Genomic DNA, 19518 nt, shown 5'->3' with positions numbered 1-19518 from the left:
TATCACAAAGGCTCAGCATTGGCCATATATCATAAGTAATACATGACGTATGTGGCAGCTTGTGATATACAGCACTGTGTGATATTACAAGCACTGCTCTTAGGTGCTGACCTTGGTGCTGAGCACGACAGAGCTGTAATGTGACTCAGTGGCAGATGGCGTTGCAAGCTTAGGGGCTGTAAAGGGTTAAGTTTGGAGTATTAGACTCACAAGATTGATGCATAGCCGTCTGGCAGTGCAGGGTTAAGCTCTGTGCATATTAGTGTTGTCTTCTCAGTCTCCTGGCAACGCTGACATTACTGAGGGACGTCAGATCCGGGAGAGACCAAGAGATGCATTGAGAGACACCTGTGACAGTCAGGGACAAGGGGAACAGTGAGACAACTACCTGAGGAAGCCTTGGGAAATGCTGCAGAGAGAGTGAGTGATGGGGGCAAGTCTAGCTGAGCAAATGACCTGCAAACTAGAGACAAGCAGACAGTCCCCAAAATTCATCTAAGTGCTTTTATCAAATCCTCTAAAGAGGGTAAGAGACATTTAGTCCAAGTTAGAGAGTAAGGGAGAGTACTCTAACAGCATAGGAGACCTAGCTGTGGGAGGGTTAAAAGTGAGAAAGAGACATCTGTGACATAAATGAGACATTTCACTGAGAGACTGTAAGGAAAGGAGTTGTGGAAGCCTCTGCTTACAAAAAGGAGACCAAAAAAGACCTTGCATTCAAGACCAAGACTTCATCATCTGCAAAGAGACTGCTGAGACAGGTGTCCACAGAAAAAAAGAGAGTCGGGGGAAAAAAAAAGAGTGACCGGTATAATATGACAGATGGGGAGAGACATCTGCTGCTGACATCTGAAATCCATCACCTGTATCAGAGAGGTATGGAATGACACCTGTTAGACTGAAAGAATGACAAGACCACGCAGAGGGATCTGACGGACGGGAAGATGTGTTTTCCTGAAAGAGAGACCAGGTGAGTGCAATAGAGCCGGAGGGGCAGAATGGGACTAAGAATTATAAGCAGTACTTGCTAAAGAAAATGGAGAGGGGGTAATAAAAATAGACTTTCTGGAATGAGAACAACAGATGATAGAGCTAGAAATACTAGAAGGGGGGATTGTATGCTTGGTACAAGAAGAAAGGTCCCCAGTAATCTTAGTGGCTGGCGGAATATGGGAGAGAGGAGGGCAACAGACCCAGAGAATCACCTTGAGAAATAGAGAAGACGGGGAGGGGGAGGGAGGACACTGAACGAAGCAGAAGCAGAGACTTAAAACACTGAACGACTATTACCGGAGAGATCGACTGCGAGAGAATCGAGAAAACACCAGACCATAAGATGCCACAGACCCTGATGTTAGATACTGCAATTATTAAGTCTGGAAGGGTAAACTGGGTTGAATCTTAGAAAGCATCAGAAAATACATATGGCTTGAGGAAGGGACAAACTGGCTGACAGCATGTAAAGAGCTCAAGAGGAGATCACAATATTTTTTCTTCTTCAGCAGGTCCTGGTAAGGACGCCGTACAGAAGGTCTGGCATACAGAAGTGCCTCATGGGACCATTAAAGTTACCCAAATGTATGATATGTTAACACTATCAACAGCCATTGGGCAATGAATTCAGAGCCAGGTACTCTTCACCCCTCACCAAGGGGCTCCATACACCAATCTCTAACAGGGTCCATCCATTCCTCATCATCTGGCTCGATTTGTTCAGGGGACATTGGACGTGTTCTCTCCTCTAATGTCCGTCGATTGCATGGAGCTCTGAACCGACTGCTAAGTGACCCTGAAAGGGAACAGCTTTTGCACTGTTTAAGACTTTACCACTCTCGAAGAAATGTCTTTGACCTGGTGAGAACACTGCGTCTTATACTGCGTCCCCAGGACCAAAGGCAACTTTTTCCAATGCTGCGTCTTGTTATTCCACGGTCCGACCAACTACTATTTGACCAGTATACTTCAGAGGGGTTGTATATAAAGGATTTATCCCCCGGCTCCTCTGGATTCAGTGGAATTTTATGTGATGGGGTTTCGGCATTTAGTACCCCAATTTCAGGGACAGCTCCTGCCTTCAACTCGCCATTACCAGGCACAAATCCTGCCTTTAGTATCCCAGTCACAGGGTCTGCTCCTTCTTTTAACAATTCAAGACAAGGGATGACTCCTGTTTTTAGCCCTTCAGTACCAGTGACAGCTCCTGTTGTTAGTCCTTCAGTACAAGGGATAGCTCCTGCTCTTAGTCCTTCAGTACCAGGGACAGCTCCTGCTTTTTGCAATCAATCATATGGTCCTAGTTTAGCAACTGGAGCATCTTATCCTGGAGGACCATCAGGTTTCAGCCACCAAAGCTCCCCAGCTCTAGGAACCAAACCTGAGGTTCGACAGGTTATCCTTAAACGGAGCAAAAACCAAGAAGGACTTGGCTTCAGCATTCGTGGTGGCGTGGAACATGGTATTGGAATTTATGTGTCTCTAGTGGAACCTGGTTCTTTAGCAGAAGCTGAAGGTTTAAGAGTTGGAGACCAGATTATTAAAGCAAATGGGCGGTCACTTGACAGAGTCACCCACAGTGAGGCAGTTAAGGTAAGTTACTTTTATCTATTTATTGCACATGTAGACAAAATTTTCATTCCACTGGTTTATTAAACCTACAAGACTGTCAAGATGAGCAATGAGCTGTGCCAGACAGATTAATGTGGAGGCCTCCAATACGTTGTGTATTGTTTAAGGCGATAAATTGAGATCACATGTTCTACATAGTCTGTGTTTGTACAAGCAACATTCAGTAAAGCATTACATGTATCAAGAAACTACCTTATACTCATCCCCGAAATGTATTCCATTCTTATCTGCATTTTATTGTGACAGTTCAGATGCAATTTGTTCTGCAACATGACAAAAATTGGTGGATATATATGTAAATCATATCTTTACAAGCCTACGCATGTGCTGGCGTTCATTTTCTAAGGCGGTCTTCACTTTTGCGTATGGGCGCTATGATGCTGGGTTTAGGTGTATCACGACTTTCAAGAAAGGAGATATACTTGGTAAATGTGCTTCTTATGTAGCAGGATAGGATTGGAAGCAAATACATTATTATATCCTAATGACAAAGCTAAAAGGGTTTGCCAATTTGATAAAATTTATATCAAGTCTACAAATAGTGTAAAATATAAAAAAAAAACAACAGCTGACCACAGGGACGGCAGGCTGGTCAGCGCGTTATTCTATTCATAATAAGGGCAGGCCAGATGGACCATGTGGTCTTTTTCTGCCATCAATCTATGTTTCGATGTTGCCGGTCATTCATCACGTTTTCTTGTGACCTGAACACAAACGGCACGTGACTGCTGGGTCCATTGGCTGCAACAGTGACCTGAACAGAAACGAAACGTCACAAGGAGACGTCATCATGGGCTGGCAATAGTGCTGACCGGGCTGCTGCTGCCACAGTGGAGAACATGCTTTTTAAATAAAAAAAAAAAAAAATCAAAAAAAAAAAAATCATAATATTAACAGCGTTTAGGTAATTCTTTTTTTTAATTCGAAAATTAATTTAGTTAATTTAATACAGTAATCCAGGTATATACAGTTGGTTTCATTTTGTTTTTTAATGTAGATTGAGAGCCCCATATAGGCATCACAATGTACAATTTTTTTCCTATTAGTATGTGTCTGTAAAATGGGAGGAAATCCACGAAAACACAGGGAGAACATACAAACTCCTTGCAGATGTTGTTCCTGGTGGGATTGGAACCCAGGACTCCAGTGCTGCAAGCCGTCAGTGCTAACCACTGAGCCACCGTGTTGCCCCTCATTTTGGTTCTTGGTACAATATGTGCTCTAGTTTACAGATGCCCTAACTTAATGGGTTCCCTTTAGTTGGACCTGTCTCCTATTCATATCACACAGAATAATTTTAGGCTGAGCCGGTGTTCACTTAAATAACAACATCCATTAGTTAGGGGTTAATAGCATCAGGAGACTTGTCAGAGACATAACTAGTTACTTTAGTAGCTGTGAGAAACAGATGTAGTCCAGTGGCGTAACTAGGAATGGCGGGGCCCCGTGGCGAACTTTTGACATGGGGCCCCCCCGACACCGAAGATCTCGACCGAGTCCCTCCTACGCATTCCTGCGCGCTCTATTATGTCCCATAGTGGCCCCTGCACACAGTATTATGTCCCATAGTGGCCCCTGCACACAGTATTATACCCAATAGTGGCCCCTGCACACAGTATTATCCCCCATAGTGGCCCCTGCACACAGTATTATGTCCCATAGTGGCCCCTGCACACAGTATTATACCCAATAGTGGCCCCTGCACACAGTATTATACCCAATAGTGGCCCCTGCACACAGTATTATACCCAATAGTGGCCCCCTGCACACAGTATTATGTCCCTTAGTGGCCCCTACAGGACTAAATACTGTCACCGCTGACCGCTATACCAGGACAAATTGTGGATAAAAAAAAATCTGGTCCTGTGCATTACAATTTAGTAACTTCATGTGCCTCATATTAATAGCAGTTAACCCCATCATCTCCCTCACATTAACCCCTGTGTGCCTCACCATAAGAGTTACTGATATGTGAGAGACATGGAGGTAATAATAAAGTATCTTCATTATTATTACCCCCAAATGTCTCACATATCAGTAACTCTTATGGTGAGGCAAACAGGGGTTAATGTGAGGGAGATGATGGGGTTAACTGCTATTACTATGAGGCACATGGAGTTACTAAAACACAAGTAATCCCCCCAAATGCCTGATAGTAATAAGTATAGTAACCCCAGTACGTACCTGTGTAGCTTCAGTTTCATTTTCCTGGAGCAGCTTCTTCCTCTTCTTCTCTTCTGTGCAGGACGGCAGGGATAAGCCCCGCCTCCTCCTCTCATTGGTGGGCAGAGGACAGCAGAGAAAGGGAGGGGGGAGAGAGGGGGATCGTCCTGCAGCGCTGACAGGAGCCAGAGCTGCAGCTCCTGTGTCTCAGCCGTTGCTGCAGCTTCGGGGCCCCCTGTTGGTGGAAAGTATTCCACCAACAGGGGGCCCCGATCATTATACTCGGGGGTCCGAAAAGACCTCCGAGCATAATGACAGCAGCAGTAGCAGCTGTCACCGGGCCCCTGATGTCCCGGGCCCTGTGGCAGCTGCTACCGCTGCTATGGTGGTAGTTACGCCACTGATGTAGTCTAATGTAAAATGACAAATGTACAATTCCAAGTGCGCTTTTGGTGCAAGTGTGGAAAAAATTCTGCAAAGTAAAAGTAATAGAAGTATTCATTTTGTTAAAATATAAACTATTAAGTGAACGAAGAAAAGAGAAATTGGAGGAGTAATCCTGGAAGTGATGATACGGCCCCCATAGAGCCCTGATCTCAACATCTTCCAGCCTGTCTGGGATGACATGAAGAGAAGGATTGGCGCAATCCTACATCCACAGAAGATCTGGGCTTAGTTCTCCAAGATGGCAGGAACAACCTCCCTGCTGAGTTCTTTCAAAGTCAGCCTGCAAGTGTACCGAGATGAATTGATGAAAGGGCAAAGGTCACACGAAATACTGCCTAAAACTTTTGCTCATGACTTTAAAATTGTGCCATCATTGGCTATCGTGTGTGGATGAGTGGTTTAACACATGTGGCATCCAAAGGGTGTGGATACAATCTAAAGCACAAATTTAGCATGTCCCTTATTAATGCTTATTAGACTATTCATGTTTTTATTACCATGTGATAATACACATCAGCCCATCAGAACAAGCAGACACTCAGTGTAATACACTTGGAATAGTGTGATGATGATATTGGGTTTTAGACAATGTAGTTATTGTGGACATGACCATATCAGTACTCAGATGTAGCAGAGCAAATAAGCTGCCAAGTGTCTGAAACTAAAGAAAAATATCAGGCAAGGATTTATTCAGGTATTGACTCACATATAGATTTTAAGGGGGTTTTCAGAGATAATAATTGTGCCAAGTGGGAAAAATCTTTCACCACCTCCTCCTACTCATTGCATCCTTCAATAGGCCCTGCTCCACCAATTCCAGCACAGTTGGAATTTTTTTTCTAGCTCTCACCATTTCCAAGCAATGATTTCTGTCAGTTACAGAACAATGTTGCTCTCTATAGTCAGGTGGGCGGTCCTAAGCAGGAGCAGAAGGACAGGGACCGCCCACCTGATAGTAGACACCATAACTGTGCTGAAACTAACAGCAATGATTGCTCAGAAACGGTGAGGACCAGAGAATACATTCCAACTGTGCCTGAATCAGTGGAGCAGCAACTATTGAAGGATACAAAGAGTTGGAGTAGGTGGAGGTGGTGAAAGATTCTCTTTAAATAATAAAAGAGTTAATGCTAGATACTATTGCACCAATATCATACATAGTGGCTGCCACAAACACACAGCCAGGTGTAAATGAGCCATTGGCCGATGTAGCTTAACGGAGTAAATGTACAGACTTTACAGTGATCGGGATATATCAACATCCTAATAACACATAGCAGTTAATACAGCGCAGTTTTTACGGCTTGCTTTATTGTGTTTTCTATCCCATTATCTTCAATGGGGGAAAACATGGCTGGGAACACCATATGTTAAAAGAACAACCACATTCTTACTGGGATAGACATTTCGATAGAAGCATTTCCAGGAACATTTCTTAGAACAATTTGTTTAAAAACCAGAGCCTTGCCGCAACATTATCAGGACATGTGAATGTGTCCATATGGAATAAAATGGCAACACAATAACAAATCAGGGAACATAAGGACATTAAAGTCATTATCTCCAGATGTAATACGTTTGCTCAATATCACTGTGACTATGGTCCCGACTACTAAGCAACGTTGTGCTTGATTTTACTTATGGGCCTGTACACAAGAATGCATATTTCACATCCAGGCAGTGGCGTAACTACCGCCATAGCAGCAGAGGCAGCTGCCACAGGGCCCGGGACATTAAAGGCACAGTGACAGCCGCTACCGCTGCTATCATTATACTCGGGGGTCTTTTTGGAACCCCGAGTATAATGATTGGCGGACCGGGAGAGGTAAGAAACATAAAAACACTGTTACTTACCTCTCCACGATCCTGCCAGGCCTCCTTCCTGACGTCCTTTCCGAAGTCTCTGACGTCACATGAACCCGGCCTGCGTCCCGGGTCATGTGATGTCCGACGTCATTGAACAAGGACGGTAGCAGAGGCAGACAGCGTAGGAGCCGGGGGACAGGTAAGTAGCAGCAGTTTTTTATGTTTTTATTCCCCTGGGTCTCCGATTATAATAATAATAATAATACTGTGTGCAGGGGCCACTAAGGGACATAATACTGTGTGCAGGGGCCACTATGGGGGATAATACTGTGTGCAGGGGCCACTATGGGGGATAATACTGTGTGCAGGGGCCACTATGGGGGATAATACTGTGTGCAGGGGCCACTATGGAGGATAATACTGTGTGCAGGGGCCACTATGGGGGATAATACTATGTGCAGGGGCCACTATGGGGGATAATACTATGTGTAGGGGCCACTATGGGGGATAATACTATGTGTAGGGGCCACTATGGGGGATAATACTGTGTACAGGGGCTACTATGGGGGATAATACTGTGTGAAGGGGCCACTATGGGGCATAATAGAACACGCAGGAATGTGTAGGAGGGGGGGGTCGGTCGAGGTCTTCGGTGTCGGTCAGGGGGGGGGGGGGGGGCATGTCAAAAGTTCGCCACGGGGCCCCGCCATTCCTAGTTACACCACTGCATCCAGGACTGCCTTGTGGGTTGTGCAAGCCCTGATAGCTCGGTACACATGATTACTGCCCTATCTGACAGCAGAATGTGATGGAGAGAAGCTGAGTCCTGTGTTTTCTGAGTAAAGAGTGGCAAAAATCCTGACAGGACTCCTAGGAGAGACAGCGAGAGTCCTGATCCCTCCACCCACACACATTCAGGAGTCTTGTCAAAATTTACTCTGCTTTATATTGTTGCTCCAAATCATAAAACCCTATATATCACAGTGCTCAGCTTCTCTCTATCATATAACCCTATATATCACAGAGCTCAGCTTCTCTCCTCTATCATATAACCCTATATATCACAGAGCTCAGCTTCTCTCCTCTATCATATAACCCTATATATCACAGAGCTCAGCATCTCTCCTCTATCATATAACCCTATGTATCACAGAGCTCAGCTTCTCTCCTCTATCATATAACCCTATATATCACAGAACTCCGATTCTATCATACACATAGGGTATCAGATATCATCTGTCAGGTTCACTTTAAAGTGAAAATTCAAAACTGATATTTTGAGGGTGAATTGTTATTAATATAAAAATACATCTGACTTATCCCCATAGTCAATACTTAGTTGTGGTCTTCTCATACATGATTCCCGTACATCGCCCATAGAGGTGTATGGAGCCATACTATATCGCTGAATTCCACAGTTCATATCTGGATGCATACAGGGTATATTTTGCTTCTAGGGTAAAATATCTCTGACATACAGGACCTGACATAGTTTGTAGTTAGTAGATTCCCTGAGCCGCCGTAGGACTCCAGCACACACATAAGAGGACTAAGATGACAAATGGGATATAAAATCTCTTATCTCTTTAGATACAGCTAAGGGAAGCCGTATGTAGCACCCTCACGCTACAGGCTGGCATTGTCCTCTTGCCAGTGAGTTTTATAATATACAAAGATTCCAACTTTTGAGAAATTATTGCCTTTTATACGCTTTTATCTCTTTCCCAGGAGCCTTATTATAGTAGAAATAATACATTTAGCTTGTATAACTTTTACATGACAGCAGCAAATAGGGAAACACAATATTAATTAAAATATGTTCCATTAATCCCAAACCTGCTTTATATCTGGGCACAATGCCAAGAAATGTTAATAATCGCTGCTCTCCTGCAACTTATCATAGATAAGACATTATAAAATAGACTGAACACCTCATTAAGGGTGGCACATTATGTAGAGCTGGTTGAAAGCAGATGCTCATATCTTCGCACCCTTACCCTGCTTGATCCTAATTTTATACCTTTTTTGGTTGATTATGATATCAGAGGACCATGGCCTATATATTTGCATTGTTATCATCTACGCATTACTGAAGGCTATCCCGGCTGATAGGATCTAACACAAGATTACCTGGAGCATATGCTAGTAAAAAAAAAAAGTTAATGTTGACTATGATAAAACTTGCATTTTTTGCACAAGTGAGTGATTTTTACTATTTTGGCCCCCTATTGTGGTATTATATATGCCCCCTGCTGGGCATAAATTATACCTGAAATCTACACCAACTAGTGCCAGTGGGTGCAATTCATTTATCCCTTGTTATAAATGAGGTGCCAGTAATATGTGCCAGAATATTGTCTAATTTGCACCAAATATTGTCTAACATGATGAGTGACACATCCATTAAGTGATTTAGACACTTTTACAATTTGTATGAAAGGGGAGCTTGCCTTACAATGTGATGCTATGCGCCAAAAAAGTGTCAGCTAAATTGTAGAAACTAAGGAACATTTACTCATATTGTCTAAGTTTTAGTTGTACCAGATTTTCCCTTTTCCAGATAAGCCATGTCCATTTTTGAACAAGTTGTAAAGCTGTCCGAAACACTTCATACATGTGGTGCATTGCGTGTTAGACTTATGACAGAATTCTAGCAGCTTGTTTATTAAATCACTATTAGTAAATCTGCCCAAATGTGTAAGATAAAATAAGATAAGATGATCCTTTAATAGTCCCACCATGGGGAAATTCAGTGTGTCACAGCAGCATGGATAATACAGTAATATATTACAAGAAAGAACACACACAAGCTCATCGCAGATAGAAAGATATTAGAAGTCATAGCAACTAAAGAAAAAAAAGGAAAGACTTCAGGATCATTTAGTTCTCTGTGCGGAGTGATCTCCACTTAGTCTGATGTTGATTATACAGCCTGACTGCAGTTGGGAGAAGGATCTCCGATAGCTCCTTCTCACACTTGGGGTGAAGCAGTCAGTCACTGACAGTACTGCCCAGTGCTGTCATTGTCTCATACATGGGATGGGAGTTGTTCTCCAGCATGGAGCTCATGAACAGTATCCTTGTGTCACACACCACCTGTACTGGGTCCAGGGGCCTCCCCAGGACAAAGTTGGCCCTTCTAACCAGCCTGACAAGTCTATTTCTATCTCTGGCTGGTATGCTACTTCTCCAGCAGGCTACTCCGAAGAAGATAAACAACAACAAAAATTGAGGAATCCAAAAAAAATTATTAAAAATATATATATTTATTGAAAAAGCAATAAAAAACATACAAAACATATAACATACAATGGAGGGCAACACAGAGGGGTCCGACTGTAGAAAAACAGTCCGACAGAACCGTACCCCTCTCACTATTGATGAACCAGAGAGTTTCTCCCTATATATATGGTGTATAATCCTAATTAATCAATCCCTTATAGAAATAAATAAATACACTGCACCAATATAATGCACATATGTATAATAAACAAAGTGCATAAAAATATACATATAAACCTCCAAAGGAGTATAACTCCTATAACACAATCCCCAAAATTGGGGTATATTATACGTATAATGAGGAGTAACTAGTTTAAGAGGTGAATAGGAGGTATAACAATGAAAGTCATAGGTCCAAAATCAATACATACCCAAAGACATTTTGGCAGTGTAAGTAAACCATAAGGGGTTAACCCCGGAACAACAAGAGTGAGGGAACCAAGACACCCCGACGCGCGTTTCGCCTTAGCGTGGCTTCATCAGGAGGTGTACTCCGAAGAAGATGGCTGTTGCTACCCCAGAGTTGAAAAAGGCCCTAAGAAGTGCACCCAGGTACTTCTAGGTCTTGACTATCTCAATGCCTGTTCCTTAAATGTCCACCGGATTTGAGGTACTCCTCCACTTATTAAGGTCCTCTATCATCTCCTTAGTCTTTCCAGCATTAATCATGAGGTGGTTTCGCTGGCTCCATTACACAAAGTCCTGGTTTAAGTCTCTGTATTCTATGTCAACTCGATCTGTGATGAGGCCTACTATTGCAGAGTCATCGGAGTACTTTTGCAAGTAACAGCTAGATGAGTTGCATAAAGTTGTTAAAGTCAGCAGTATACAGTGTGAAGAGAAAAAAGGCAAGAACTGTACCTTCATCAAGTAGGATGTCAATGCTACAGGTCTGTAGGCATTGAGGTCCTTCGGATTAGGTTTCTTTGGGACTGGTACCACACAACACGTTTTCCACAATTGTGCTGCCACTCCCACCTTCAGGCTCATATTGTACATGTGTGTAAAAACACCACACAGCTGGTCTCCGCACATTTTAAGGACTTTCATGCTTATCCCATCTAGTCCACCATCCTTCTCCACTTCTATCTTCCTGATTTCCCAACATACTTCATACTCTGTAAAGATCAGGTTGTAGCCAGATGGCAACTGGATGCAAAAGGAACTGGTTTGGTTTGAGCAAGCAAGTGGGGGTGGGGCCCTGGTGTGGGGGGGTCGAGGTGGTGCGTGATCAAATCTGTTGAAGAACAGATTTAGCTCATTATGCCATTTTGTGTCTCCATCAGCCTGCGGGTAGGTTAAAACTTTGCCTTTATTCTAAAGTAATCCGGAATATGGTACAGTCAATCAATAAAAAATGTTCATGATGGCAATATCAGAAGAAAGCGTCTGGCTGACGCGTTTCGGAGCTTATAATAGCCCCTTACTCATAGCTATTATAAGCTCCGAAATGCGTCAGCCAGACGCTTTCTTCTGACATCGCCATCATGAACATTTTTTATTGATTGACTGTACCATATGCCGGATGACTTTAGAATAAAGGCTAAGTTTTAAAGTACGGGATTGTTTGCTGGAATTATCTTTTGATGTTTTTTCCGTGCAAACCCCCTTTCTACTAGCAACTGCAAAACTAAGAGTACTTTTATGCCTCTTCAGGACACATGAGTGGGCTGACACACAATTGCAATTTTTTGTGGGTAGGTTGTCTGTGACCAGATATTGCCTTAAGGCTATTCCAAACTTTATTGACACAACCTTCTGCCATTTGCATTTCCATCTTCCTCCTTTAAATGCCTTTTCCCTCCCTAATTTGTCATCTCAGTTCCTTCTGCACAAACTCCAGGCATTTCCTGTCTCCAGATCTGAAGGCCATCTTATTAGAATTAGAATTTTGTGGGCATGGTAGTACATAACTATAAACAGTCCAGATTGCCCATGTTGATCTCTAACCACCACTGAAAGTGCCTGCAATGGGGACATGTGGGTTAGAACTGGACTATGGAGCAATGGTAGAACATGGCATGGTCTGGTGAATCATATTTTCTTTTGCATTATGTGGACAGGTGTGCTTACCAGGTGAAGGCATGGTAACATGTTACACAATGGGCAAGCTGGCTTACATAGGGGTTTGCTCTGGGCAATGTTCTTCTGGGAAACCTTGGCTCCTGACCTACATGTGGATGTTTCTATGACCTGTACCACCTATCTAAACATTGGGCAGACCAAGTACACCCATTCATGAAATTTATATTTTGTAATGGCAGTCTCTATCAACAAAAATTCTACATAAAAAACATGATAAAAAGGCCAAGGTGTTGACTTGGCCTCCAATTTCTCTAGATTTCAAATGAGCATCAATAGAATCTGCTGCTATTGCATACTTATCTACTCTTCTGCTATGTCCAGGAGCCTCCTGCAGAAAGGGGTGACCTCCTAGACTCCTAGGAGAGCAGGAAACTCTCCAAGGCCCAGTTGAATGCTCCTGCATTCACCAGTGTCACAGTCATTTCATATGTGTCATGTCACAAAAAGGTGGTATGACCAGCAAATTTAGTTTCCATGTCACAAGTAGGGGGCAACCCAAAATGAGACATGGTCGTGGCTACAAGGGACATGGCCTCACCCAAACATAATCAAGTGTACTCTGTGCATCCTTCTAGAAGCTCGGACGACCATGTTGGCAAGTATTTGCTAATGTTTTATTGCCATATAGAACAGAATACTTGCAGAGGTCTTATCTCAGTTGGTTAGAGCTTCTTTCACATTACTAGGGGGATGTACACAATATTAGGCATCTGGCCTTAATGTCATGGCTGACTGGTGCAGAATAAATGCCTGGCAGAGGACAAAACATTTAGGGCAATAGATTGTCTCTCCAACTAACAGTGTCTGTGCATGTCCAGCTAAAAGTGCCTTGTAAACTACACAGGGGATAGCACAAGTAGCAGACATTTCCTTACCTAAAATTAAAAAAAAATAAAAGGCTGCAGCACTATCCTGCTGTACAAAGATAACTGCAGGACTCCGGCATTCTGGCATTAGTCATGTGCTGTATGTTATGAAGCCCCGGGAGTATTATACATAGCATCTGATGACAGTACTGTGAATATGTACTCTTTAAAGGACATTCCCACTGGTTTGGACTCCTAGGTGTCTTTTCAACAGGACCTGAAGTTCTGGAGATTGTGTGTAGTAGTATAAAGTCTATGCATAGGTTCTGATCCGAAAGTATTGATAGCAGAGCGTCTTAAAGGGGTTATGTGAGAATGGAAATTTTTTACAGTACATTCAGGGCATGCTTACAGTGTAGCAGATGGTCCCCTGCACCCCGATGATTCGCTTTGTAGAGCTCAGCAGGGGAGGTGGAAGTCTCATTCCTCAGTTTCCCTGCTGTTGCCCCAGTTTACTTCAACATCGCCGATGGTGCTGTACTGTGGCCGCAGGTCCATAGGTAGAACAAAGTTAGTTATGTGACTTTGAGACAGAACTTCAGCAGGGGAGACTGAGGAATGATGTCCCCCATACTGTACTCTACAAAGCTTGGAGTGACGGGGGGGGGGGTCCTCTTATTTACAGTAAACATATTTCTATAGTGCAATGAATACACTGGAAAAAAGGACTTACAAATTGGTGACAAATCCTTAGTATAGGTCATCAATGTGATCAACACCCAGGACCAGAGCTGATCCCCGCAGATCAAGTGTTTGAGGAGGCAGATCACAGCTCTGCAGCTTCTGTCCTGCGCCAATGACGTCATGTTTAGAGATGAGCGAACACTAAAATGTTCGAGGTTCGAAATTCGATTCGAACAGCCGCTCACTGTTCGAGTGTTCGAATGGGTTTCGAACCCCATTATAGTCTATGGGGAACATAAACTCGTTAAGGGGGAAACCCAAATTCGTGTCTGGAGGGTCACCAAGTCCACTATGACACCCTAGGAAATGATACCAACACCCTGGAATGACACTGGGACAGCAGGGGAAGCATGTCTGGGGGCATAAAAGTCACTTTATTTCATGGAAATCCCTGTCAGTTTGCGATTTTCGCAAGCTAACTTTTCCCCATAGAAATGCATTGGCCAGTGCTGATTGGCCAGAGTACGGAACTCGACCAATCAGCGCTGGCTCTGCTGGAGGAGGCGGAGTCTAAGATCGCTCCACACCAGTCTCCATTCAGGTCCGACCTTAGACTCCGCCTCCTCCGGCAGAGCCAGCGCTGATTGGCCGAAGGCTGGCCAATGCATTCCTATGCGAATGCAGAGACTTAGCAGTGCTGAGTCAGTTTTGCTCAACTACACATCTGATGCACACTCGGCACTGCTACATCAGATGTAGCAATCTGATGTAGCAGAGCCGAGGGTGCACTAGAACCCCTGTGCAAACTCAGTTCACGCTAATAGAATGCATTGGCCAGCGCTGATTGGCCAATGCATTCTATTAGCCCGATGAAGTAGAGCTGAATGTGTGTGCTAAGCACACACATTCAGCACTGCTTCATCACGCCAATACAATGCATTAGCCAGTGCTGATTGGCCAGAGTACGGAATTCGGCCAATCAGCGCTGGCCAATGCATTCTATTAGCCCGATGAAGTAGAGCTGAATGTGTGTGCTAAGCACACACATTCAGCACTGCTTCATCACGCCAATACAATGCATTAGCCAGTGCTGATTGGCCAGAGTACGGAATTCGGCCAATCAGCGCTGGCTCTGCTGGAGGAGGCGGAGTCTAAGATCGCTCCACACCAGTCTCCATTCAGGTCCGACCTTAGACTCCGCCTCCTCCAGCAGAGCCAGCGCTGATTGGCCGAATTCCGTACTCTGGCCAATCAACACTGGCTAATGCATTGTATTGGCGTGATGAAGCAGTGCTGAATGTGTGTGCTTAGCACACACATTCAGCTCTACTTCATCGGGCTAATAGAATGCATTGGCCAATCAGCACTGGCCAATGCATTCTATTAGCGTGAACTGAGTTTGCACAGGGGTTCTAGTGCACCCTCAGCTCTGCTACATCAGATTGCTACATCTGATGTAGCAGTGCCGAGTGTGCATCAGATGTGTAGTTGAGCAAAACTGACTCAGCACTGCTAAGTCTCTGCATTCGCATAGGAATGCATTGGCCAGCCTTCGGCCAATCAGCGCTGGCTCTGCCGGAGGAGGCGGAGTCTAAGGTCGGACCTGAATGGAGACTGGTGTGGAGCGATCTTAGACTCCGCCTCCTCCAGCAGAGCCAGCGCTGATTGGTCGAGTTCCGTACTCTGGCCAATCAGCGCTGGCCAATGCATTCTATTAGCCCGATGAAGTAGAGCTGAATGTGTGTGCTTAGCACACACATTCAGCTCTACTTCATCAGGCTAATAGAATACATTGGCCAATCAGCGCTGGCCAATGCATTCTATTAGCTTGATGAAGCAGAGTGTGCACAAGGGTTCAAGCGCACCCTCGGCTCTGATGTAGCAGAGCTGAGGGTGCACAAGGGTTCAAGTGCACCCTCGGCTCTCCTACATCAGAGCCGAGGGTGCGCTTGAACCCTTGTGCAGCCTCGGCTCTGCTACATCAGAGCCGAGGGTGCGCTTGAACCCTTGTGCACACTCTGCTTCATCAAGCTAATAGAATGCATTGGCCAGCACTGATTGGCCAGAGTACGGAATTCGGCCAATCAGCGCTGGCCAATGCATCCCTATGGGAAAAAGTTTATCTCACAAAAATCACAATTACACACCCGATAGAGCCCCAAAAAGTTATTTTTAATAACATTCCCCCCTAAATAAAGGTTATCCCCAGCTATCCCTGCCTGTACAGCTATCCCTGTCTCATAGTCACAAAGTTCACATTCTCATATGACCCGGATTTGAAATCCACTATTCGTCTAAAATGGAGGTCACCTGATTTCGGCAGCCAATGACTTTTTCCAATTTTTTTCAATGCCCCCGGTGTCGTAGTTCCTGTCCCACCTCCCCTGCGCTGTTATTGGTGCAAAAAAGGCGCCAGGGAAGGTGGGAGGGGAATCGAATTTTGGCGCACTTTACCACGCGGTGTTCGATTCGATTCGAACATAGCGAACACCCTGATATCCGATCGAACATGTGTTCGATAGAACACTGTTCGCTCATCTCTAGTCATGTTCATCGGTCACTTGGCATACTAGCAGCTAAGTTCCACTCAAGTTTATGGGGCTGAGATGCAATACCAAGCAGAACCCCAATATAATATATATATATCTTTACTTGGTATTCAGTGAATAGGCCTCTCAACTGGGACAAAGGCTGAGTTGCTCTTGTGCCATAAGACCAATGAACATGACGTCACTGGCAGAGGGCAGAAGCTGCAGAGCTGCGAGTGTTGTTGCCTCCTCAACCAGTTGATCTGTGGGGGTGACCAGTGTCGACCCCTCACCAATCACATCCTGAAGGATAGGTCATCAATATGTAAGTCTCCAAAATCCCCTTTAAAAAGAAATCCATCTCCCTAAGACAATCCTAAGGACTCACTAGTCCCAAAACAATGAAGCAGCCAAACTTTCTGCCACAGATTGCGCACTCCGTAGAGAACCCTGACTATTGTACTTAGTCCTCAACCTCTTCAGAACTCCTATTACTTGGATTGAAGAGACAGAATTTCAATTTGTAAGCTATTCTGACCATTACTTGTTGCTTTGGAGCTATGCCTTTAACATTGATTGGAGGCCTTGCAATAAAGGAAAGGTGCCAGTTGCTTTATGCTATGCCTAAGGCAAGGCAGAATTGCCTAATGTTATGTATTTGCTTGCTTGGTCTTGGCAGTCCTTACATCTATCATTGTTGTCTTCGCTGTAATCAAATTACTCAGGCGATCTGTAGATGGAGACTCCTGTGATAAGCCGGGTGTATAAACCAGCTGAGCACACTTGTCTTCAGCCAATATCTGCTCATGTTTAGAATTATACTGGAGAAAACATATTCATGTCACCATTCTGGGGCTTATCGGTAGTGACAAAATCCTGATTTCTCCGTCTACTTAACTGCAATATCATCCTACCAACGTCTGACCTGTCACACATAATCCCGACATTACTAACACATTATAGTGATGGAAATATCGTCCAGATATGTCCATTCTGTTACCAAATTTTTTTTAGTTAGACTCTACCATTATTATTTTTCTGGCTACCAATGTATAGTACTATGAAAAACCAGATCCCAAATTCATCGTTTCAGCAGATGCAAATTGTATGCAATGTTTTAACTTACAGGGCTTTCCACCATCAAAATGACCATATTGAAATTTTTAGACAATGAAAAGTTAAAATTTTTGCAAATATAAATAATGAAAGATTTTGCAGAATTTTAAAGATCTTCCATGTGGATCAGTTACCAATGTATATGACCATGAATGCAAGAACTTTCTATGGTCTGGGATTTGTCAGATACCCACCCATGATGTTCTTATTGTGGACAGGTTATCAGGCAGGGGCACTACATGTATGAGAAGATATTTTTGTGGTTTAACCCCTTTAAATAGCACCAAAGCTTTAAAGGGATTGGCCATTGGGATACAATTTGTAATAAAAGGGATAGAATGGGTTGAAAACATTGAAAACATAATACTCTTCTCCTCCGTCCCCCTACTGCTGCTGTTTTGATTCTTCTGCACTCCATTTTCTGGTCCCTCGCACAGGGCTCTCTCTGCTGTCTTGGCACATGGTAGTGCAGGTGGGGATGAGAGTGTTAGGCATGATGTTTCTGGGCTACGGGGTACCCAACTTCCTGTGCAAAGTATAATATGGGAGCTAAACTTGCATGCCTTCATCTCAACAAGACTGTAAAAATTTGTTTCGATTTCTTCAATAAAAAGACTGGGCTGTGTGAGGGGCATCCTCTGTCCCACCCCCCAAAAAGAAGGCTTACTGCAGACTACTCCTAGCCCCATGTTCAGCTGAAAGTCATATCCACCAAGTAAGGATCATCTTTGCTGAAGGCTACATGCATTCACTCAAGTGAGTGAACACACCGAGACGGGAGCGTTTTTAGAATGTAATGCAGTCGGATGACACTTGGATGATATCCGAGCGGTTTCTGTCCCCGTTTACTTCAATGAGGCGTTACATTCCGTTCCAATTTCACCTGCTCTATAATCAATGGAATGGGACGGAGCATCAGACTCCGACCCCCCATCAGAAGAGACTCAATCTGTACACTCTGTTGGGTGCACGAAGCCTAGGTTTAATCAACTAACTGGTTGGTTGCTGTCATGGTTTGCATTATATTATTAAAATTATTTTTCAACATTGGCACCGCTTCCAAAAAAGTTTCCTGACCCCTGATGTAGAAGATACTGTCTACATTGATGACACATGATGCATCAGTTAAGCAGCATTTCCAGGAAGTACAAGGAAGCGATGTATCATGGGAGGGTAAAGTGCATTTACTGTTACAAAAAAAGAAAAAGTCCTTGAGCTGAGTCATTTGTACTATTTCTGTTCTGTTTAATATCACAGAAAATCCATAACAAGCAGACAATTACTAGTCGTTGCCATTACAGTGTCACATGACTCATTAGTGGTTAAAACGGACTTCTGACAACCCTAAAACCCCTCCAAATAGGACAATAATAAACCACAATATATTACCTTGACCTTCTGGATTTCACAGCCCCCTGCTGCTGAATCTGGATTGGGCAATTCTGAGAGCCATATACATGTCATCTTTGTATTGCTGTATTCTGACGATGGAAATAATAAGACTGGTCGGAGAGTAACCATTATATTAAAACTTTTCCCATTTTCTAATAAGCTTCTTCGATAATACCCGTTAAATAAAGACAGAGACAGATTCACCTTTTGATGGGCGGTATTTCGGCCACAGCTTTTGTTAACCAAATACGTAACGTAAACGTCATAAACCTTTTCTTTAATTAACTGATTTGCATAATGCAAATAACATTTGACTGGAGGAGTAAGCCCCGCCCCAGATATACGGAGGGCCTGCCCGGCTTCTGGTCCGCGCCCTTCATTAGATCAAGCCTTCTGGAATTGTACTGTAAAAAAGGCACAAAGTACAGTTTTGAGACATTTTGTATTTTTACATCACTCACTCGACTAGGGATGGGCAAACTGCTTTGGATTTAACCCAGATACATTCCAAATTTAACAAAATTGAACAAATGTTGCTTTGGACACACTAAAATGGCCACTGCATCTCTTCAGACCCCAGAGTA

The 19518-nt window shown here is 43.7% G+C and overlaps 1 protein-coding gene across 2 annotated transcripts in view; it reads left to right on the top strand.

Moving 5' to 3' along the window:
• Positions 1 to 275: 275 nt before the first annotated feature.
• WHRN (whirlin) overlaps positions 276 to 19518 on the top strand; it is a 133209-nt gene continuing 113966 nt past the window's right edge. Inside the window, exons 1-2 of one of the 2 annotated variants that reach the window (XM_075260177.1) lie at positions 276 to 970; positions 1506 to 2586. In XM_075260177.1, coding sequence (XP_075116278.1) covers positions 1615 to 2586 — 972 coding nt within the window. In that variant the 5' untranslated portion in view covers positions 276 to 970; positions 1506 to 1614. Of the gene's footprint in view, positions 971 to 1502; positions 2587 to 19518 lie in introns of both variants that reach the window. The other variant, XM_075260176.1, reaches the window with a different exon arrangement.

The sequence above is a fragment of the Leptodactylus fuscus genome, chromosome 11, assembly GCF_031893055.1.
Source record: "Leptodactylus fuscus isolate aLepFus1 chromosome 11, aLepFus1.hap2, whole genome shotgun sequence".
Taxonomy (NCBI): domain Eukaryota; kingdom Metazoa; phylum Chordata; class Amphibia; order Anura; family Leptodactylidae; genus Leptodactylus; species Leptodactylus fuscus.
This window is presented reverse-complemented; position numbering and strand designations above follow the sequence as displayed.